Genomic DNA, 23,135 nt, shown 5'->3' with positions numbered 1-23,135 from the left:
GGGCGTCCAACAGCCTGCGCTTGACCCCTGATTAACAAAAAGCGAGACAACCTCAGGAATGGTCCTGAGCTCTGGAGAAAGCTATGCAGGCTGGTCAACAGGTACCCAAAGGGATCGGCCTGTCAGCTACAACTGAAGTCTGGGAGAGCTTTAAAATTGCTCCAAGCACTAAATTACCGAAACAAGGGACAAATTACATCAAATTAAAATAATAAAATGGGGAGAGCAGAACACACAGAACTGCATCTGTGCGTGCAAAAGGGAAAAACTGTAGAGGGTGCTAAACTGCACAGAGGCAGAGTGAAAAAACCCAGAGTAGATTTCTTCTGCAACCATGTGACTAAAGGGAAATAACCCTACTCTCTGCACCAGGGGTGGGCAACTCTGGTCCTTGAGGGTCAGAATCCAGTCGGGCTGTCAGGATTTTCCCAATGAACATGCATGAGATTTATTTGCATGCACTGCTTTCAATGCATATTCATTGGGGGAAACTTGACTGGATTCTGGCCCTCGAGGACCAGAGTTGCCCATCCCTGGACATAGAATGTCTCACCTATTGCACTGGAAGATATCTTACCTGTATATTGTGTGTGTGTCAAATACTTCCAGAATGTTAGAGGTAAAGTCCCAAATAACAGACCACCATTAACATCCTACTCCAGCAAGGTGTTCATGTAATGTAATGGAAAAATAACATTAAATGAATAAAAATAAATGTGCCTATACATCATACTTAAAGAAATATATATAGTATGCTAAACTTAACTCATAAGTGGGTCAATCAATTCAAAATCATTGTGGATGAGAGCTCTGATTGCACTATCATCTAATGAACTGTGAATAATGATGTGCTACCACTAAACTACTAATTAGACCCATAATAAATATTGAGTGCTAAAAGAGTACTTCCATTATGAGGTAAAACTATGCCGACGCAAGTGCATGAAAAAGTTTTAATTGGTAACTGTATAGTTAGTGAAAAAACTTGTACTAGTACTGTTAAGTGAAAAAAAAAAAAAATCAGTCTTACCCCAACTATATAACAATGTATCGCCAAGGTAAACTGTGGAGCAAAAAACTTAGGCTTCGTAAATACTCAAAATATTTCTTTAGGAATCATGTGTAAATGTTGCTTACTGCGTTCTAAGTCCTTAGATATCTAAGCAAAAACCAAGTCACATCCTTAAACATATCAGTGCAATGGGGGCATGATGATCTCATGAATGAATGTCACTGCTTGAACAACATATATTTCTAAAATCTAATAAACATTACCAACAATGTTATGTGCCCGAAATAATGAATTGAATATAAAGATTGCGACCATCAGATCATTTTAAACATGCCAATAGAATTGTAGGTGAATGGTGTCACTTAAATAAAACATAATTTAACAAAATGCTTTAAAAATGATAATGTTACAAGATTAACAATTTTATTTGTAAAATATATGTTTTAAGAATTGTTGAAAAGGGTTTAAGAATGAATGTCAAATTGTTAAAACAATAGAATATACATAATCACTTATGAGATATGAAAGTGCAACAATATCTAGTTTCAAGTTTATTAATTTTTAATATATCGACCATCAACTGGTATCTAGCTGGTTTACAATAACATATTAAAAATAGAAATAAGATTGTAGCACTTATAAAGAGAAGTAGTAGAGGTGTAAAATTAATGACATAGACAGGACATACTTGAGAGTGAGGATAAAGGAGAAGGGGAGGGGTAAAGTTACATAATAGATGAGGAAGAAAAGAGGGAAAGAAAAAAAAAGATTGAATGAAAAATGGAGGGAGAGGATAAAACATTAGGAATGGGGGAGGGAGAGGATAAAACATTAGGAAACTTAAACTTGAAATGAAAAACTGAATGGGCAAGAAGTTACTTTTGCTTGCCAAGTGTTGAAGTGTCTTATAGGATGCAGTGTTCTTTTTTATTTTAATGTTTTCCAACATTATGGTAGATAAGATTTGTATAAAAGAGACGTAGGCACAATTCACAATTTGAAATAATAATAACTTTATTTTTGTATACTGCAATACCACAAGCAGTTCAAAGCGGTTTACAGAGGAAGAGACAGTATACAGACAGTGATGTTACAGAAAAAGACTTTCACATTACATTAGCAAGCCAAAAGTAGTCAAGGTTTATCCGGAAGCATTTCAGAACTACAACAAGGCAGGAAAGGAGTCAGAGAAATTTATCAAAGAGATCCACCAAATTGGGCAAACAAGAAAATGTGAATACAGTGGTGCCTCACACAACGAACTTAATTCATTCCAGGAGCAAGTTTGTTATGCGAAAAGTTCGTTATGTGAAACGCGTTTTCCCATAACAATACATGTTAAAAAAAATAATTCGTTCTGTAGCATAAAATATGCTAAGATGACATAAAAAAAGATAAATTTTTGGTTATTTTTATTTAGATACATCTAAAAACATAATTGTTTTTTAAAACAACACACATTTTTTAAATTTAAAGACAGACTAAGTAGAGTCTAATTTTACAGTGAGAGAGGGCAGAGTCTCAGCGGCAAAAACTGGGACTTAACTGTTCATTTTTTTTTTTTTTTCTACCGTGTTTCCCCGATGATAAGGCAGGGCCATCAAATAAGACAGCCCCCCCTTTTTAGAAAAAAATGTAAAATAAGGCACCCCCCCGCAAATAAGCCACCCACCGATACCTGCGCTTACCCGAATCGGGTGGTACGGTGGGTGACTCCGTGTGGTCCCTGGCACCCCCGACACGATCGGGGCAAGAGGGAGCTCAAGCCCTCTTGCCCCCCCGACTCCCCGACACGATCGGGGCAAAAGGGAGCCCAAGCCCTCTTGCCCCGCTGATTCCCCAACTCCCCGACAATATCGGGCCAGGAGGGAGCCCAAGTCCTCCTGGCCACGGCGACCCCCTAACCCCACCCTGCACTACATTACGGGCAGGAGGGATCCCAGGCCCTCCTGCCCTCGACGCAAACCCCCCCCCCCCCCAACGACCGCCCCCCCCCCAAGAACCTCCGACCGCCCCCCCAGCCGACCCGCGACCCCCCTGGCCGACCCCCACGACCCCCCCAACCCCCTTCCCCGTACCTTTCTGTAGTTGGCCGGACAGACGGGAGCCAAACCCGCCTGTCCGGCAGGCAGCCAACGACGGAATGAGGCCGGATTGGCCCATCCGTCCCAAAGCTCCGCCTACTGGTGGGGCCTAAGGCGCCTGGGCCAATCAGAATAGGCCCGGGAGCCTTAGGTCCCTCCTGGGGGCAGGGCCTGAGGCACATGGTCGGGTTGGGCCCATGTGCCTCAGGCCCCGCCCCCAGGAGGGACCTAAGGCTCCCGGGCCTATTCTGATTGGCCCAGGCGCCTTAGGCCCCACCAGTAGGCACCTCAGGCACATGGTCGGGTTGGGCCCATGTGCCTCAGGCCCCGCCCCCAGGAGGGACCTAAGGCTCCCGGGCCTATTCTGATTGGCCCAGGCGCCTTAGGCCCCACCAGTAGGCGGAGCTTTGGGACGGATGGGCCAATCCGGCCTCATTCCGTCGTTGGCTGCCTGCCGGACAGGCGGGTTTGGCTCCCGTCTGTCCGGCCAACTACAGAAAGGTACGGGGAAGGGGGTTGGGGGTGTCGTGGGGGTCGGCCAGGGGGGTCGCGGGTCGGCTGGGGGGGCAGTCGTTGGGGGGAGGGGGGGGTTTGCGTCGAGGGCAGGAGGGCCTGGGATCCCTCCTGCCCGTAATGTAGTGCAGGGTGGGGTTAGGGGGTCGCCGTGGCCAGGAGGACTTGGGCTCTCTCCTGGCCCGATATTGTCGGGGAGTTGGGGAATCGGCGGGGCAAGAGGGCTTGGGCTCCTTTTTGCCCCGATCGTGTCGGGGAGTCGGGGGGGCAAGAGGGAGCCAGGCGGAGAGAGGGCAGTTAAGCGCAGTGCCTGCGCGGAAGGATGCAGCTCGGGCGACTTCGTTGTGTGAAACGAAGTTCGTTGTACGAATCAAGACATAAAGTTCGTTGTGCGCAGCGTGCGCTGTGCGAGGCGTCCGTTGTGTGAGGCACCACTGTACCTGTATCTCAGATCAGTCGTTTTGCACAGCTAGATATTTTTTTTAAAAAATTCCTCTATTTTAAAAAAATTTGTACCACAGAACATTCATGGGGGCATCAAACAGTCACATCCAGAGACATTGGAAACAAGGGCTACAACTCTGAATTCACCAACCCCACACACCTACACAACCCCCTCAACGCATCCACCTGCCCTCCTAAGATCGATACATGCACATCAGTGTTCCAGATACACTGCCGCTCCCTACCCACCCCTCAAAGTCAGCCCCTTTTTCAATCATCTTTCTGTTAAACACTTCTATGAGCAGTTATAAAAGGTTTTTTAAAAAATATATATTTTAAATGTTTACAAAGAAACATAACATGATATGGAAACATAACAAGTCATTTTACGTAATTATTATCATTACAAAATCAGAAAAGTTATACATAGTTAATTAGTTACACAATAGCTTTAAAGACTTTTAGTGGTAGCTTTCTCCTCTCATCTTCTAACTTCCTGTCCAGGAGACGCAGCAGTAGCCACGTTCCGCGCCGCTACGGGAAGCGAGCCGGCGCGTTCGAGCCGAGCATCTCGGGAAAAGAGGCGGAACTTCCAGGGCTTTCGTCACGCGCGCGCGAGCGTTGCCGAGGCTGCGACGGTCGTTTAGGGACGGCGCGAGACAGGGAAGGGGGGGAGGGGGGCTCGTTTGGCTTTGAATCCTCCAGACCGCTCAGAGCCACTGTGGCGCTGCGGCCCCGGCAACCTTCCAGCTCTCCGACTCTTTGCCTCACAGTAAGGAGGAGGAGGAGGAGGCGGGGGGAAATATTCTCATTTAAAATTCACCGGAAATCCTAATTCAAATTTGTTTACTTTTTTTTTTTTTAAAGAAAGAAAAGATTCGTGTTTATTTTTTTTACACCCCCCCCAAGTTCCTCCTCAAATTAAGAAATCTCTACAATAAACAACAGCAAAAAAAACAAAACAAAAAAACCCCGAGCGGGACGGGCGACGACGATGCCCAATTTCTGCGCGGCGCCCAACTGCACCCGCAAAAGCACGCAGTCGGACCTGGCTTTTTTCCGGTTCCCGCGGGACCCGGCCAGGTAAGCAACGCGGGCTACGCGCATTTGCCTTGGAAAAACGACGTTTCAGCCGCGCCCCCCCTCATTGCTTCCTGACTTTTTTTTGTTTCTAGTCGCTTCTCGCGCCGCGGAGGAAGGCGGGAGCTGGCTTTTGAAGAAAAAAAAAAAAAGTCGAAAGAACGAGGAGAGGCGAATTGTTAATACGTAACAGGCCGAGGCTTAGAACGGGGCTCGGCTCGCGCTCGCCGAAGGCCCCGGCTTTTGAAGGCGGAGCGAGTGCGCGCATGCGCTGTAGGGAGAACTGATGCCAACCTTTGTGAGCACGTGAATGTAACTGCTGTGAGATACAGTGGGAATCTTTTAGCTCCCGGTTGTTCCCCCACCCGAAGTCCTTGACTAGTGCAATAGGTGCTTTTCTTCCTGAACCCTTGTGTGGTCTACTACTACTATTTATTATTTCTATAGCACTGAAAGGCGTACGCAGCGCTGTGCATTTTAACATACAATAGACCAGGGCTGCCCAAATCCGGTCCTCGAGATCTATTGGCAGGCCAGTCTTAACACCACGAGTACCTTCCTTCTTCCCAACTCACCTTCTACCTGATCTACTCTTTCCCTTCACTAGAAATGACCGATGATCTTCTTTTGTAACCCACCTTCTATAACTCTTTTGTAATCCACCTTGAACCACAAGGTAATGGCGGAATAGAAATCTGTAATGTAATGTAATGTTTTCAGGCTATCCACAATGAGAAAGATTTGCCTGCACTGCCTTCTTGGTATGCAAATCTCTCTCAAGCATATTTATTGGGATAGCCTGTAAACGTGGCCTGTCAGTAGATCTCGAGGACCAGACTTAGGCAGCCCTGCGAATAGACAGTCCCTGCTCAGAAGAGCTTACAATCTAATTTAGACAGGACATTTCACTAGAACATAAGAGAATTGCCATACTGGGCAGTGGCGTAGTGAGGGTGAGAGGCACCCGGGGCGGTGATGCCCCTCTCTTTCCTCCCGTACCGTTGAAGTTGTTGCTCGTGGTGATGAACCACATGTCCTCGTGACCCCATCGGCTTTCCCTCTGATGTCACTTCCTATGCAATTTTGACATGGTGCTGCATAGGCGATTGATAAATAAGCTAAATGCATGCCGTATGGACCCTAAAGTAACAAACTGGATTAAAAGCTGGTTAAGTAGAAGGAGACAAAGGGTAGTGGTAAATGGAGTTTGTGCAGAGTAAAAGGATACTGTTAGTGAAGTGCCACAGGGATCTGTCCTTGGGCCGGTTCTATTTAACATCTTTGTGAGTGATATTGCGGAAGGACTTTTATGGATAATACCAAGCTCTGTAATAGGGTAGACACATATTGGCAACTAATATTTAATGCTAAAAATTGCAGGGGATGCATTTGGACTGCAAAAATCCAGGAGAGTGGTATAGTATAGGAGACGAGGAAGAAGAGTGGGCCTTGGGGGTGATTGTATCTGATGATTTCAAGGTGACAAAACAGGTAGAACAGGTGGCACCTAAAGTCAGGAAGATGCTTGGGTGCATAATGAAAAGAATGGCCAGTAGGAAAGGAGAGGTGATAATGGCATTGTATAAGTCTTTGGTGAGGCCCCATTTGGAATACTGTATACAATTTTGGAGACCCCCACCTTCAAAAAGATTTAAAGAGGATGGAGTTGGGTCTAAAGGACTACTACAAAATAGTTAGTGGCCTTTCTCATAAATCTTATGGGAACAGACTTAGAGAACTTAATATGTATACTCTGGAAAAAAGATGTTTAGACATTGCAGCTCAGGCAGATGCTTCTTTTGGAGCGTCAGTGCTGTCCGTGGTAATGTCAAATGCCCACCCTGTGAGAGGATTGCTTTGTTACATCCCACAAGTCTCTGGATTAATCTGCTGCAGATGCCAAAGAAGGAAAAATGTATGTCTTGCCTAATAATTTTCTTTCCTTCAGTTGCAGCAGATGAATCGAGGGTTCCATCCTGTAACTTTACGATTTTTCTTTCAAGTAGGTTCAGCTCACTCTCTGAAGTGGTTCAAGTTAGTGCCTTTCAGTTGTCAGGTTTGAAGTTAGAATTTTTATAATTTATTGTCATGTGGAAAAAGAGTACAGTGTGCATGGAGTTTTTTTCCTTCTGATTTGTTAAGGGAAATACTGATGGGCCAATGGAGCATTCCATCCTATGGGACAGAGCTCAGTGCAGTGGGCTCTCTGCTCCCATTTGTTGGTTGATGGGCATAAGCCACAAGTTTTTGGATTCATCTGCTGCAACTAAAGGAATGAAAAATATCAAGTAAGATGCACAATTTTTCGTTTAAGCTCCCAAATTCTTATGTGTATAAATCTAATTAAGATAACTTTTCTAATGTGTTTTACTGTAATCCATCTAGATTGTTTGTAAGTACAGACTATAAATTATTTTAAATATTTTTTGCATTCATACCTGAACATGTTGCCCAAAGAGTATGGATTCACACCATTTCTCATATGTAATTATATATTCTTTTAGACTAGGCAGAATGGGAAAAAATGGCTGATGTATGCTAGATAGCGTTCTAAGTTGTAGCCTTTTTAAGCTTGGGAAGCTTTTGGCCAACTCAAATAGGGGTGAATCTATAAAATGACTGTTATTCAGTCAAGAACAATGTATATTTTTCACATAAAACCAAGGGCTCCTTTTACTAAGCCACGTTAGCGGTTTTAGCGCATGCAACATTTTAGCACGCGCTAAACCCGCACTATGCGGCTAGAACTAACACTAGCTCAATGCTGGCGTTAATATCTAGTGCGGGCAGCAATTTAGCGTGCGGGGCAATTTAGCGCACGCTATTCTGCGCGTTAAAGCCCTAACGCGGCTTAGTAAAAGGATCCTTAAGTGATCAAATCACTAAACTTGCAATGAATAGGTTAACTTTAGAGCAGAGTTTCATATTAAGTGAATGTACTATATAGGATTTAAACCTGTATGTTTAGAATTTCTGAGATTAAAGTTTGTGGTTTACTTTTAGATGTAAGAAATGGGTGGAAAACTGCCGGAGAGCAGATTTAGAGGATAAAACAGCAGATCAGTTGAATAAACACTACAGACTATGTGCCCAACATTTTGAGACTTCAATGATCTGTAGAAGTGTAAGTATGACTTGTGCTTCATATTAAAGCAGTGGTCTCAAACTCAAACCCTTTGGGGGGCCACATTTTGGATTTGTAGGTACTTGGAGGGCCGCAGAAAAAATAGTTAATGCCTTATTAAAGAAATGACAATTTTGCATGAGGTAAAACTCTTTATAGTTTATAAAACTTTCCTTTAACAGTTAAAAGGAAAGATATATAAACTATAAAGAGTTTTACCTCATGCAAAATTGTCATTTCTTTAATAAGGCATTAACTAATTTTTCTGCGGCCCTCCAAGTACTCTATTTTTTCTGCAGTCCTCACATTTAAAGTTTAATATCTTTTCTTTCTCAAAACTGACACATTTCAATCACTATATTGAAAATAAAATTATTTTCCCTACCTTTTGTCTGGTGACTTTATTTTTCTGTGCTTTCAACTATGTTTCCAGGGCCTTCTTGTCCTTTGACTGTTTTTCTCTCCGTCTTCACTTTCTGCCTTGCATCCATCTTTGGCATTAACTTAATGTTCAATTTTTCTGCTTTCTTTTCAAAATCTACGTTTCCATGTCTTACCTTCCCTTCCTATCTCTCTCTTCTTCCGTCCTATTTCCATGGTCTGGCATCTGTCTTTCCCTCCCTTTCCTCTCCCTTCTCCTTCCTCCCCTCTCTTTCCCCAATTGGGTGCAGCAACAACAGAAGCAGCATTTCCCTTCCCCCTTTCCTGTGCAGGAGAGGCATTTCTCTTCCCCTTTTCCTCCCTCTCCCTTTCCCTGAACAGCAGCAGCAGCAGCATTTCTCTAGGGTCCCCCTTTCCTATGTAGCAGAAGCATTTCTCTTTCCCCTCCCCTTCCGTTCTCTTCCTTGTGGAGCAGCAGCGTGTCTGGCCGGCTCGTTCCGTTCAAAGCCGCGGGTGGCGGCTCCTTACGAGATCCGCGCCTGCGTCTGAAGCCTCTCTGATGTTGTGACATCAGAGAGGCTTCCGATGCAGGAGTGGATAGCGCGAGGAGCTGCCAACCCGTGGCTTTGAACAGAACGAGCCGGCCAGACACGCTGCTGCTCCAAAAGGAAGGGAAAGGGGAAGAGAAATGCTATTGATCGCGTCCAGACCGCGGGCCGCAAATAACACCTGGAGAGCCACATGCCCGTGGGCCGCGTGTTTGAGACCGCTGTGCTGGAGTGTCATGCGAAGGTGGAAAAAAGGAGGGTAGAATGATTGTTTGATTAATGTGGAAGTCTGAAACCACTTTAGGCAAAAACTTTGGGTGTGTTCAGAGTTGGACACGATTAGTAAAAAATTGAGTGTAAAGGTAGCAGGTAACCAAAGGCTGCATGCAGTTCACCGATCCTTCGTGGTGAGGTGATGGCTGTGAGAAAAAACGTTTTCCATGTCGGGAGGGTGGGAATATATGCCTGCTATCTTTGGAGAACACCTGTCACAGGTAATCTTTTTTGTTATATAGCTCAAAAATGGGTATATAGGCAGATGTGTTGCACACAGTGTTAACATTTTTCTTTTCGGTGTATGTCCTGTGTTATGGGATGCCTGATGTGGTTGTGAATTGCATTTAAGATTAAAGAGGAGGTTATGTAAGAGATGATTTTTAAAAAAAAGTTTGTTTTCATTTTAGAGCCCTTATAGAACCGTTCTGCGGGAGAATGCTGTACCTACTATATTTGATCTTACAAGTCATTTGAACAATCCACACAGCAGGCATAGGAAGAGGATAAAAGAACTAGTACGTTTTAATTGTATCTCTCTTATTTATTTAATTTTAATCTTTATTCGTTTTCATATCTTACAACAAGTGTATAATATTCAATTTTACAAATAACTTGACATTCTTATTTATAATCATCAAAGCATAAAAAGAACCCCTCCCCACCCATCCCATCCATTAGTAATAAACCAATTAAAACAAATATCATATATCCCAATCCCACCCTACTTATATCCTCATATAATAAAAAGGTGTTTAAGGTGTCTGATCATTAGAATATGTAATCAATGGCCCCCAAATCTTTTTAAAATTATGATAATTTTCTTGCTGTATAGCAAGCACTCTTTCCATTTTATAAATATGACAGACTGAATTCCACCAAAAGGTATAATTAAGTTTAGTATAATCCTTCCAATTTCCAGTAATATGTTGAATGGCAACCCCTGTCAGTATTAGTAAAAGTTTATTATTATTTGCTGAAATTGGACTCTTAAATCTCATAGATGTACCAAATAAAATAGTATCATAGGAAAGGGCAACATGATTTTCTAACAATGAATTAATTTGGGACCAAATTAACTTCCAAAAGGCATTTATATAGGGACAGAAAAAAATTAAATGATCTAAAGTCTCAGCTTCTAAACTACAATGCCAGCATCTATTAGACCTAGAGCTATCCAACTTCTGTAAAAGAACTGGGGTCCAAAAAGCTCTATGCAAAAAAAAAGTGAAGTTTTCAGTATAATGTGGGGGGTTACAACCCTCCAAAACCCCCACAACGCCGGCGCGATCTCTTCTAAATAAAGTGGGGGGTTTCCCCCCCACACCCCCCGTCAGAGCCCTTTAAAATACTGTTTTTCTTCGGCGCGCTTCCACCTTGCGCTCAATTGTCTGCGCTGGGTTGTCGCGCGCTTTTGACCTGTCACCGAATTCACGGTTGGTGAGAGGTTATAGGTGTGTGCTCAATGCAAAGAGCTCCTGCTCTCAGGGAAAGAGTCCGGTCTCTTAAAGCTAGAGTAGCAAACTTGAAGGAGCTGAGGCAGACAGAGGTACAGGGCAATCCTTAACCATCTAAATATATCACTTCACTTAGGGATGCTTATCCTTGATGAGAGGTGTTTACTTATTTGGTTTTCTCCAAAGATAATTTCCTAGTACTGTAGTTAAATAACCACATGTCCCCTCCTTGCATGCACACTGCTTAGATAGCTTTTGAGCTTGTAGGCGATTATATAAGAAATTAAGGGCTCCTTTTACAAAGCCGCGCTAGGGCCTTAACGCGCGGAATAGCGCGTGCTAAATTGCTGCGTGCGTTAGCTGCTACTGCCTCCTTTTGAGCAGGCGGTAGATTTTTGGCTAGCGCGCTAATCCAGTGCGTGCGGTAAAACACTTAGCGCACCTTCGTAAAAGGAGCCCTAAAAGTGATTAGAAATAACGATGTCCACTGTTTTATTTTTTCCTGCCATGAAGGAACCGACAAATTTATTTAGTGCCACCTTTTGGTGTTTAAACTTCTAGAAGCTCCTTGGACTTGATCAATAAGTGATGCTGTCTTACAAAATATGAGAGGCAAGTAATTGCCTCTTTTTTTCTCTTCCTAGAGTGAAGAGGAGATAAACACTATGAAGCAGAGAAAACGTAAGTAGGTTAATTGTATAACTTAATTTGTATACGAAATTCCATTTTGCATAGGACTTCTACATAAGAATTGGAGAACCGAATGTCCTGACCTGGAAGTCCCAAGAATTTTATAAAAGAGTGTCACCACACGGAGCTCTACATCTTTAAATGCTGATAAATACATGTGTGTTTGCTTACATTTGTATATGTAAATTCCAGTTATCACAAAGACTATGTACAAGTGGAATTTAGTTGGAATTTCCTGTACAAATACAATTAATATTGCCTCCTCAAGTCCAGGTTCTCCCCACAACAAAACATCCCAACATTATAACTCCTTCTCCCACCAACTTATCAACATTAGCCTTATGAACTCTACCCCCAAGAACTTGGGTCAGCCATTCAGGGAGCAGATCTGCACGGTGGAGGAATGCAGAAAGTTTGTTCCTGCCTCAGTTTACCGTTGGATCACCATGGAATTGAAAGATATGCAGGGGAGGCGGAAGGGAGGTAAAAGTTGTCACAGCCGGGACAGGAGACGGAAGTATCCCTCCTGTCCTGGCCTGACGCTGGACCACAAGGTCTTAATGGCAGCGGAGGTTTGCAACAGGTCCACGGGGGGGGGGGGGTGTGCTGATCCAAATATAAGCTGAGACCCCCCATTTTTGGCTCCCAAATCTTGGCTTATATTCGAGTATATAAGGTAATCTAAAATACTCCCTCGGTAAACAACAGAAAAAAGGTACTCAAGGGTGACTCTTTAGCATTGTTTGCACTGATACCACGATTTTAGTAGCTTTGGGCACCCCAAGAAAAGTGTCACCCGCACTAGTTTCTGTATTTGGCCCCTCACTTGCCACTTGGCTACAGCCATCTCCAGTCTATACCCAACACATGGATCCCAATCCTCAGAAGAACCCACACTCTTTCCTATCCGATACTGGTCCAGATTTCACTGCACAAGCAGTCCAATCCATGGTACCATGTAGTAACTATATAAATCTGGTACTCCAAAGCCTCTTCACCCTTCAGCTGTTGCAGACTCAGCCTAGGTTGTCTCCTCCCCCAAATTTAAGCTAGACACTAGTGCATCCACCTCTAGGAAAAACTTTGAGGGATGGGAACACGGATCATACAAAAAAATACAAATACTCTTAGAAGCCAATGCATCTGGATGGCATTAGCTCTCCCCACCCATCTCGAGATGGATCGCTCCCATTTCCGGGCATCCTCCTTGAAATGTCTCAGTGCTGGAGAAAAGTTTTAAACCATACAAATCTTGCAAATTGCTGGAAATTCTCACCTCCAATTATTTAATATTCCTATTTCAAATTTATCCAAATTTACATTTATAACCAAAAACTACCATATACCTCTCAAATCTCTCAGTTCGGAGGGCATTGATTCATTAATCTCATTATCATATAGAAGAACATCATCCACACAGAATGCTAGAAAGCTATTTTCTGTTTCACACATTCCATCATAAGAATAGCCATACTGGATGAGATCAATGGTCCATCTAGTCCAGTTTCCTGTTTCCAACAAGTGGCCAATCCAGATCCTGAAGAGCTTGTTCTTTCCCCAAAAAGTGGTCCAGTTCCTTACAAAGTGGAAACCTTCCTCTTTGCACCATCTCCTCAGCCATCCGTTTATTGCTTGCAGCTCGGTCTGCCTCCTCGCATCCCCCCTCGGTACTGGCAGGATCTCAGAAAAAGCTATCTTCCTTGTCCTCAGCTTCAGTTTCCTTCCCAGGGTCTGGAACTGCTCAGTTAGTGTAGTCCTGTTGTAATTTCTTCTGCTGACATCGTTGGTTCCAACGTGGATTATCACTGCTGTCTCCTCCGTCTCAGCTCCTTCCAGAATCCTCTCGATTCTGTTGGTGATGTCCTTCGTTCTTGCCCCCGGGAGACATGTTACTAGCCGGTCCTCTCTCCCTCCTGCTATGTGACTGTCCACTTCTCTCAGGATTGAGTCTCCCACTACGATTGCTGATTTCCCCTTCAGCTTCCTTTTTGGTCTCAGGTCTGTATCTTTGGTGCGGTCCGCAGATTCTCCCTCTGGGTTCTTGTGGGTCTCTGCCTCCTCTGCCTGCTCGGTTCTTCCTCAAGGTCCTTCTCCCGTGGCGTCTAGCGGATTCTGTCCTCCATCTGTTGGTTCCTGTCCCCCGGCGTCTGGTGGATTCCGTCCTCCATTTGTTGGTTTCCGTCTGTAATGCTGATGATCCTGTACCTGCACCATCCTGCAGGCCTCCTCGATGTATCTCTCGAGCTCCCTAACTTGCTCCTCGATGTGGTTCTCTCTGGTGGAATCCTCAGTTGCCCAGAATTGTTCTTCTGAGGTGCGGAGTCCCTCCAGCTCCTGGACCTTGATCTGCAGTCTCCCGACCTCCTTCTTCAGGCTTTCCAGTTCCTGACACTGACCGCATTTGTACGCCTGCCTCCCGGAGGGGAGGTAGTCGTACATATGACACCCGATGCAATATACTGGGAAACTCCGCTGGGCTCCTGCTGCCTCCATTTTACTTTTCTCTTTCCTGTAGTTCCTCGGTGTGTGGTGCAGCTAGCTGAAAGAGTAGAGAGAGAAGAGAAGAATGAGTAAGAAAAGAAGGGGTATGAGAATGAAAAGAAGTTTGCTGCTGGGCGGCCTGAGCTCCTGGCTCCTTCTCAAGGCTCCTTCGCAAGGGTGCTCTCGCTAAGGCGAGCGCCTTTGCCGCGCGCTGAACGGCTGCGCGCCGTTGGCTCCCCTTCTCTTAAAGGGGAGCCCGGGCTCCGATGCGACCTCTGATGCGGTGGGGGTGGGCGGAGCTACCTCTCGCCGCTACCCCGATCCAGCTTCCTCCCCTCTACTCTCCAGTCTGGTCTCCTCTGCTCTCCGACCTTGCCTCTCTCCTCTGCACTGCCCGTCCTCCTCCGATTCGGCTCCTCTCCTCTGCAGCCACCGAGAACTTAAAAAAAAAAAAAAAATGGATTCTCGCTTTGCACCTTGGCCTAGTTTCAGCGGGAACTGTGGGGCTGAAGTCTGAAATGGCTTTTCCTTCCCAAGGGGGTTGTGACGCATGGCCACAGTGACTGCAGGCTGAGAGTCCCATTCTTGCTGGAGCTTGAGCTTGCTTTTGCCTTCCCTCGTTTATCCCACAGGGATGAAAATTTATCAGAAACATTGGCAGTTTTTACTTCAAACATAGCACTTTAAGGCCATCTTTATTAGTTTCTATGAACAACTGTTAATACTGACCATAATTGCAGTCTGAAAACCCCTCCTCATCAGCAGTTTGGCATAAAGCCCTGCAGGCAGGTGAAGCCTGGAAAAATAATAGAAGCAGCTAATGGCAATATGGCACACAGACCACCACCACTATCACCATCGCCATCACAACCTCTTGCCAGTCCCCAGACATGTAACACTCCTAATCCAAAGCATACACAGCCCAACATCTTCCCCAATTCCCCATGCACCCCATCACCTACTCATCCTTTTTACAAACTTGTGTTTGAAAACGTTCTGAAGCATATCTCTGCCTAGTTTCTCTATTTGTATTTTGCAGTAAGTTTTACATATTTATCATTCTGGTGTTTTGGGGTTGTTTTTTTTTAGTTGATGAAGCAACTGAACAGGAACAAGGAAATTTAGTAACTAATGAAAGCGATATTCAAGTTCTTGAAGAAGAGGGAGAAAAAGATTTAATATCACCTTTAACACAGGAAGAGAAGGAAAACAGAGACTACTTAAGATCATTATTTGAAATTTTGATCCTGATGGGTAAGCAAAATATTCCTTTGAATGGCCACACTATGGAAGTTCCAGAGGGCGTGTTTACTCCTGATAACTTCCAGGCTCTATTGGAATACAGAATAAACGCTGGAGATGAAGTTCTCAGGAGGAGATTTGAAATGACAGCTGTGAATCTGGAATATTGTTCCAAAGTACAACAGAAACAAATGCTGGAGATCTGTGAGAGCTGCATAAGAGAGGAGATGCTTCGAGAAATACGAGACTCTAATTTCTTTTCAATAGTCACTGATGATGTGATAGTCATAGCAGATGTGGAGCACCTACCAGTGTTTGTTAGATTTTTAGATGAATCTAATAATCTAAGAGAAGAATTTGTGGGATTTTTGCCATATGAGCCTGATGCAGAAATACTAACTGTTAAATTTCATACAATTATTACAGAAAAATGGGGACTAAACATGGAATATTGTCGAGGTCAAGCCTATGTAGTTTCCAGTGGATTTGCTTCAAAAATGAAAATTGTGGCTACCAGGTTACTAGAGAAGTATCCTCAAGCTATATACACACTCTGCTCGTCCTGTGCCTTAAATATGTGGTTGGCAAAATCCGTTCCTGTCACTGGAGTTTCTGTTGCCCTGGGTTTAATAGAGGACGTTTGTTTATATTTTAATCGGTCACCACAATTGATAGCAGAACTGGAAAATGCCATTTCTATTCTTTTTCAGAGCAATGAGGAAAAAGCTAAGGAGTTAAAAGAGGTTTGTCATACTGAGTGGATAAGCCGCCATGATACATTTGAGATTATGGTGGATCTCATGCAAGCGCTAGTGCTGTGCTTGGATGGTATCAATAATGGTACCACTTTCAGATGGAACACTTATATGGCTAGTCAAGCATTTATACTATCAAATGGACTGACGGACTTTGACTTTATTGTCACTATTGTAGTTTTGAAAAATGCTCTCTCTTTTACAAGAGCTTTTGGAAAGAATTTGCAGGGTTTAACATCTGATGTTTTCATTGCAGCCAGCAGTTTAACAGCCGTGCTGCATTCTCTCAATGAAGTAATGGAGAACATTGAAGTTTATCATGAGTTTTGGTTTGAAGAAGCCACCAACCTAGCTACAAAGCTTGATATCCAGATTAAACTTCCTGGAAGGTTTCGACGGTCCCAACATGGTAACTTGGAACCTGAGATAGTGTCGGAAAACTACTACAAAGAGGCACTTAGTATTCCAACTGTGGAGCACATCATTCAAGAACTAAAAGATATTTTTTCCGAGCAACATTTGAAAGCACTGAAATGTCTATCTTTGGTGCCTTCGGTTATGGGACAGCTAAAATTTAGTACCACAGAAGAGCATCATACAGAGATGTACAAATGTGATCTCCCTAATCCTGACATACTTTCGGCAGAGCTTCATTGCTGGAGGATCAAATGGAAGCACAGAGGAAAAGATGTGGAGCTTCCAGCTACAATATATGAAGCTTTACATTTGCCCGACATCAAGTTTTTCCCTAATGTTTATGTTTTGCTGAAAGTTCTTTGTATCCTTCCAATAATAAAGGTTGAAAATGAAAAATATGAAACTGGTCGAAAGCGAATGAAGGCATATTTGAAAGACACCTCATCAGAAGAAAGATCAAGCAACTTAGCTTTACTTAACATAAACTATGATATAAAACATGATTTAGATTTAATGGTGGACACCTACATCAAGCTGTATGCAGATAAAGTAGAGCTTCAAGACGTTCTTCCTTCATGTAATTCAGAAGTGATTGAGGATGTTTCATAAAATACTGGATCTAAAAACAATATTTAGTGACTTTTTATCGAACTTGAAGCAGAGGGAAAGTGTTAAACAAGGTCATTCAGTCCCTAGAGAGAGATTTTGCTTTGAGGTGTCTAAGATACTAACCTGTTCATCTTACCAAACTGCTTTTTTTGATAATTCAAGATAGTTCTGTTTTTCAGGGTTGTCTTTGTACTTGTCTGGCATACCTAAATTAGGAAAGCAGAAAAAGCCATTGCTATTATGTATCGCAAAGCATTTTTGTGATGTAGGCACTGCTGAGGAGCTTATTTTGTTGACTGGTATTTTGGATGGGTAATTAGTGATTCCCTTAAATTACATTATGTATATTTCATGGATAAATTAAAAAAAAAATATGGAAAAGTAATTTTTCTACAATTAAGATTTCTCATTGCTGATAAACTTTTATATATTTTTGCAAAACACGATTTAGCTGGGGATCTATAAAAGAGTTTTAAAGTTCACATTAACTTCTAATAATGTAGATGCCATTTTAGCATTAATGGCAAGTGTCAAAATTTTTTGCTCATTCACATGAGAAGCTTTTATGTGCTATAAAAACCTCCATTGGTGGTGGTAGCATATAGGTAAACAGTTTTTAGTTTAAAAAAAAAATCTAAATAAGTATTAGAGATACTTTGATGTTTCAGAGACAATCTTATTAACAGTTCACATGATGGTTCTTAATGTTTACATTCCAAGCTGTTGAATAAAATACCTGTTGAATGTTCAGGTTAAAATGGAGAGCAAAGAATTGTTTTGTAAAATTATAAACATTTAACTCAGATAATCTTGTTTATTCTGACTGTATTCTGTGATAGACTGTTCTGTAACTTAGCCAAGCACAACCACAGAAAAGAACAGTCATGATTGATCAACGCTTGGCATGTATATAGTGAAACTGTTTTTGGGCAGTCATTTCTATACAGTTTGTTTTAAGACTGAATAATCTGTGAATTTGTTTTTATATAGATCATTAGTAATCAGATGTCTGTTTTTCCTGTCATTTGAGAGATAGAATCTTTGACAGTAAAGTTTTGCAATATTTTACAATTTTTTTTCTTGAATTTCTGTTTTGCCTATTTTGCTTGTAATGTTTGACATTTCTGTATGTAAAACACATGAAAGGAGGGAAGAAAGCCTCAAATGAATATCAAACAAAATAATCAAAACCTTGGTTTTAGCCTCTTTGCCTTCACTAAATTATTATACTAAACTGCAAAAATCAAGTACAGTAAAACCTTGGATTGCAAGTAACTTGATTTGCAAGACAAGCAAAACATTTGATTAAATTTTAACTTGATATACAAGCAAAGTCTTGCAATACAAGTACATACAGTATACACACATTACAACTGAGCCGATGGTTCGTCTCTCTCTGGCGCTGCGCGAGTGTAGTGACTGTTCTAAATGAGCGAGGTCTTGCAATACAAGAACGTATAGTATTTTGTATTAAAGTTTTTGGGTTGTGGAACGAATCATCTGAGTTTCCATTATTTCCTAAGGGGAAATTCGCTTTGATATATGAGTGCTTTGGATTACAAGTATGCTTCTGGAACAAATTATGCTCGCAAACCAAGGTTTGACTGTATTACAATAATTGTATGCCAAATTAACACTTAAAAATGAGTACCCACAATGTCTATATAAAAATATATGGGGTATATGTACAGAGAACTTATGTCATTTAACCAACTAGACAAAAAAAAGGTAATACAAAGATACTCCCAATACAGCTTGAACGTGTAATGTTATATAAATGGCTTATAAGTCCAACCATTTTTCAAAGATCCATGTCAAGAGTAGATATAGTGGAAAGGGTCAAAAGGGGACTTGTATACTGCTTTTTGTGCTTACGTGTTAAAAGTGGTTTACATATGTACAGGTACTTATTTTGTACCTGGGGCAATGGAGGATTGGCTTCCCTATTGTTCAGCGCTATTTATTTGGCCCCACTCGTGTCCACACCACTTTACAATTACATAACTGCAAATTTGGGCCAGTTAATTACAACTGTCACCAAGAGTGCCAATTAGAAGCTAATTTGTCAATTAACAGGCATGTTGAGATTTGTCTTTTTATTGTATTGTTTTTAAGCATTATGTATGTGAATATACTGTAAACCACCTAGGAACTAGATGGTATAAAAATTTAAAAAATAAATAAATGCAGGCATTCTGTGACCTGTACATGCAATTTTGTGTGTTTGTAAAATTGTGTGCACAAGATTCTAGAATGAGGTGGATAGGCAACGTAGATACATACATACACACACACGCATGCATGTGAAGAGGGGTTAGAAAGAATTCTGCAAGACATTCTCTATATCACTTAATTTGTGTCCAACATCAGGAGCAGTGTACCTACCGTGTTTCCCTGAAAATAAGACAGTATCTTATATTAATTTTGGGCCCAAAAACAAACTAGGTCTTTTTTTCGGGGTATGTACACGATCATCTCTCACTGCCTCTCCTTCACCCCAATTCTTCCTCTTTCCTTTCTGTCCCACACATGTGGAGCATCTTTCCTCCTCTCCCTCCCATCCCTGTGCAGCAGAATTCTTGAACACTGCCTGCCCACCCCGCTGCACGGCCGAATCTCCGCTGACCCTCCATCCTTCCCTCCCATCTGAACCCCGCCGACTGTCAGCAAGCCCTACCTACTGGTACCTCCCTCTAAATGAGCGTCGGGCCGGCAGCACTCTAAACAGGCTGTTTACCTCTACCACGTCACTGATGATATCATCAGTAACGCAGCAGAGATAATTCACCAGCGGACAAGGCCGAAGCAGCCTGTTTAGAGTGCTGCCGGCCCGACGCTCATTTGGAAGGAGGTAGGGCTGCTGACCTGACGCTGATTTGGAGGAAGGTACCAATATGTAGGGCTCACTCGCAGTTCGGATGGGAAGGAAGGATGATTGCGGGGGGGGGGGGGGAAAGGGGGAATCCCGACTAGGGCTTATTTTTGGGGTAGGGCTTATATTAATACCTACCCCGAATATCATGTTAGGGCTTATTTTCAGAGTAGGCCTTATTTTCGGGGAAACACGTTATAAGAAGCTTTTGCCCTATTGGGTTCACGTTTTGGACCAGGGGTCTCCAAACTTTTTGCCATGAGAGCCACATTGGATACTTTACGACATTTCAGCGGGCCTTAGTAAAAAAAAAAAAAAAAAGAGATAAATAACTCTAGATATATGAGTTTTATTGAGAGCAGAAAATTTTATAAACTAATTACAGAGTATGTGAGATTAAATTATCATATATTAATGACAGCGAACACTACCAGCAAATTCTCATATTTTCATCACAAATTGTAATAAAACCATTAATGTAAATGATGGAACTGTTTTTGTATTTTTAAAATCTTATTAAACTGAGGTTCAAATTTAAAAACTTATTACAAGTAGCAACTTCAAATGTTCATCAGATAAATTTGCCCTGTATTTTGGCTTGATATATTTCATTCGGGAAAAAGTTTGTTCGCAAAGATACGCGAATTGACACTGTTGATTGAGGCTGAACAAGTATCAAGAAATACTGCGAAGTATACAATTATGATTCAGTATTAAATAAAGTTGTGAATAATAATATTAAAATAATGTGGAACATCAATATACTGTATTATGAACACAATTTTAATTAATGCATTTGAAATCTATCAACACCCCGTGTTCTTTTTGTGGATTCTCATTGGAAAAGTAGTCCAATTGACGCATTTCTACACAATTCTTCCGTGAGACGGATAAAATCATGTCGCGGGCCGTACTTTGGAGCTCTATATACCTTTCTGTCTGCCTCAGCTCATCCACATTTACTACTCTAGCCTCAAGAGATTGGACTCATTCTCTGAGAGCTAGGCAGTGGTGTACCAAGGGCGGGGCTGCAGGGGCAGTCTGCCCCGGGTGCATGGTGTAAGGGGGTGCATAGCCGGCACACTGGGTCCAGAACTTCCTGCCCTACTCTGCCGCTGCTGCTTTCCTGAACCAGCAGCAATGGCAGTAAACTTTAAATTCAGTCAGTGCAAGACCTTCCTGCACCTCCACGTGGCTGACGGTCCACCCCCTCTGACGTCACGTCCTTGTTCTGGAGCAGAGCCGGCAGCCACGGGAAGGTGCAGGAAGGTCCTGCGATGACTGCATTTAAGTTTATAGCCGGTGCTGCTGGTTCATGAAGCATATAGTAGCAGTGGGGGAGGTGAGGGGGCAGGATACTCGATGGCATTGGAGTCGAGGGAGAGAGAAGGGAGCAGGAAATTGGTATGGAAGGATAGTGGAGGAAGAGAAAGGGGGCAAATGCTGATGGAATTGGTGTGCAAGGAGAGGAAGAGAGAGACAGAAGGGGGAAGGATACTGGATGGAATTAGGTTGCAGGGAGAGAAAGGGAGCAGATGCTGAGAGAAGTGGAGAGAAGGGGTAGATGCTGTGGAAGAGAGGTGGATGGAGATAGAGAAAGGGCAGACATTTGATGTTAGGGGGGAGGGGGAGCCTATGCTGGATAGAAGTGGGGATGGGAGAGAGAGGGGAGCAGATGCTGGATGGAAGTGGGGAGGAGAAATAGAAAGAGGGAAGCAGATGCAGAAAGGAAGTGGGGAGAAGAGAAAGAGGGAGAAGATACTGAATGGAACAGGACAGAGAGGAGATATGGATGGAAGGGGTAGAGAAAGAGGGCACATGATGGAAGGAGGGGATAAATTTTAAAAAAAGGGCACATGCTGGATGGTGGGAAAAAGATAGAGAGTGAAATACTAGAGGGGTTGAGGGAAAGAGCTGGCAAGCTGTAGGTAGACACAGTGAAAAGGGAAATTGAGGACTGGATAGTAAGAATTTAGTTTAGATAGATGCAGAAAATAAATTGAGAAGGAAGAATAAGAATAGTCTTTCTGTGTCAGACCAATGTTCCATCAAGCTTAGTAGCTCATAGTGGCCAATCCAGGTTACTAGTACCTGGCCAAAACCCAAGCAGTAGCAACATTCCATGCTGCAGATCCACGGCAAGTAGTGGCTTTCCCCATGTCTTTCTCAATAACAGATTATGGACTTTTCCTCCAGGAATTTGCTCAAACCTTTCTTAAAACCAGCTACGATATCCACTCTTACCACAACCTCTGGCAATGTCAGTACATCGAGCAGCATTAGATAGGAGTCTTCCTAAATTCACCCACCTAGCTATGCAGGCTCCCTCCCTTTTCTCCCTGACTGCATGCAGAATTAATTTACCTTCCTCCTTCCACCCCCGGGTCCATCTCCTCCATTCCTGGTGGTCCAGCAGGGTCGACAATAGGGGCAGGTGTGAGTGGGAGCAGCTGCCTGAGGAAAATGGCTGCTGCGACCTTGCAGTGCTACACACTGTCCTATGTGAGCCTCCAGCATTGGGCAAATTAGCCCGGATATTCAGTGGTGAGGCCTGCACATGGCTTGCACTAAATATGTATCTAGTGCTAATTTAGCTGGCATGGTCAGCATTTTAAAAAGCTCTGATTGCCGTCAGCTCAATATCTGTGTAAGACTGTTTAGAATAAGTTAGATGCTAAGTCCATGGAGAAGAATTTGTGGGAATATGGGAACAGCTTGTTTCCTGATAGATGGAAACACAGCCGTTAAAAATAATATTCAGTAACAGGGCCAAAGCCACAACAAGTAAAAGTACAATAAAAGCCATCAATCTCCACGCATGGAAAAAAAGTAAACTATAATGTTAAAAATGTCATTGCTGTGTAGTTGTGTAGTTCAGCAAAGTAGACAATTTCCAAAATTGCTTATATAATATAAAAATAATAAAATTTATTTATAACCCACTCTACCTTGCAGTTCAGAGAGGTTTACATCAAGAGAAACTGCTAAACACAATGAATACATAAGATTTTCTAAATAGTTGATAGGAAATTGAGTTTAAAAATAAATCACTTTTATGGTTTTCTCCAAACACCAGCCTGATAAGGTTTTATCCAGAAATCTTTTTGAGGTGCAACCTTTCAACGTTGGAAACAAAAACAAGGACTTTACGCA

General features: G+C 42.7%; 1 protein-coding gene across 4 annotated transcripts; it reads left to right on the top strand.

The window, feature by feature from the left end:
- Positions 1-4,305: 4,305 nt before the first annotated feature.
- On the top strand, positions 4,306-19,881 carry THAP12 (THAP domain containing 12). Of its 4 annotated transcripts, XM_033949087.1 has the most exons (6): positions 5,260-5,431; positions 7,276-7,421; positions 8,137-8,257; positions 9,870-9,977; positions 11,561-11,597; positions 15,177-19,878. In XM_033949087.1, exons 1-6 carry the CDS (start codon positions 5,420-5,422, stop codon positions 17,108-17,110), a joined length of 2,358 nt encoding a protein of 785 aa, XP_033804978.1. In that variant the 5' UTR covers positions 5,260-5,419; the 3' UTR covers positions 17,111-19,878. The 4 variants fall into 4 exon arrangements, with proteins under 4 accessions (XP_033804979.1, XP_033804980.1, XP_033804978.1 ...); XM_033949088.1 differs by lacking the exons at positions 5,260-5,431; positions 7,276-7,421 and adding an exon at positions 4,306-5,136 and having other exon boundaries at positions 15,177-19,876; XM_033949089.1 differs by lacking the exon at positions 9,870-9,977 and having other exon boundaries at positions 5,255-5,431; positions 15,177-19,881.
- The last annotated feature ends 3,254 nt before the right edge of the window (positions 19,882-23,135 follow it).

Source organism: Geotrypetes seraphini, chromosome 6, assembly GCF_902459505.1.
Source record: "Geotrypetes seraphini chromosome 6, aGeoSer1.1, whole genome shotgun sequence".
In the NCBI taxonomy this organism is placed as follows: Eukaryota; Metazoa; Chordata; class Amphibia; order Gymnophiona; family Dermophiidae; genus Geotrypetes; species Geotrypetes seraphini.
Note: the sequence above shows the minus strand (reverse complement) of the source record. Positions and strands in the feature narration are given on the sequence as shown.

What these genes read in the sequence shown, in the direction of transcription:
- THAP12 (XM_033949087.1), top strand. An exon ending in CTTCAATGATCTGTAGAAGT is followed by an intron (nt 8,258 to 9,869) that starts GTAAGTATGACT and finishes TTTTCATTTTAG; the next exon opens with AGCCCTTATAGAACCGTTCT. An exon ending in GGAAGAGGATAAAAGAACTA is followed by an intron (nt 9,978 to 11,560) that starts GTACGTTTTAAT and finishes TTCTCTTCCTAG; the next exon opens with AGTGAAGAGGAGATAAACAC.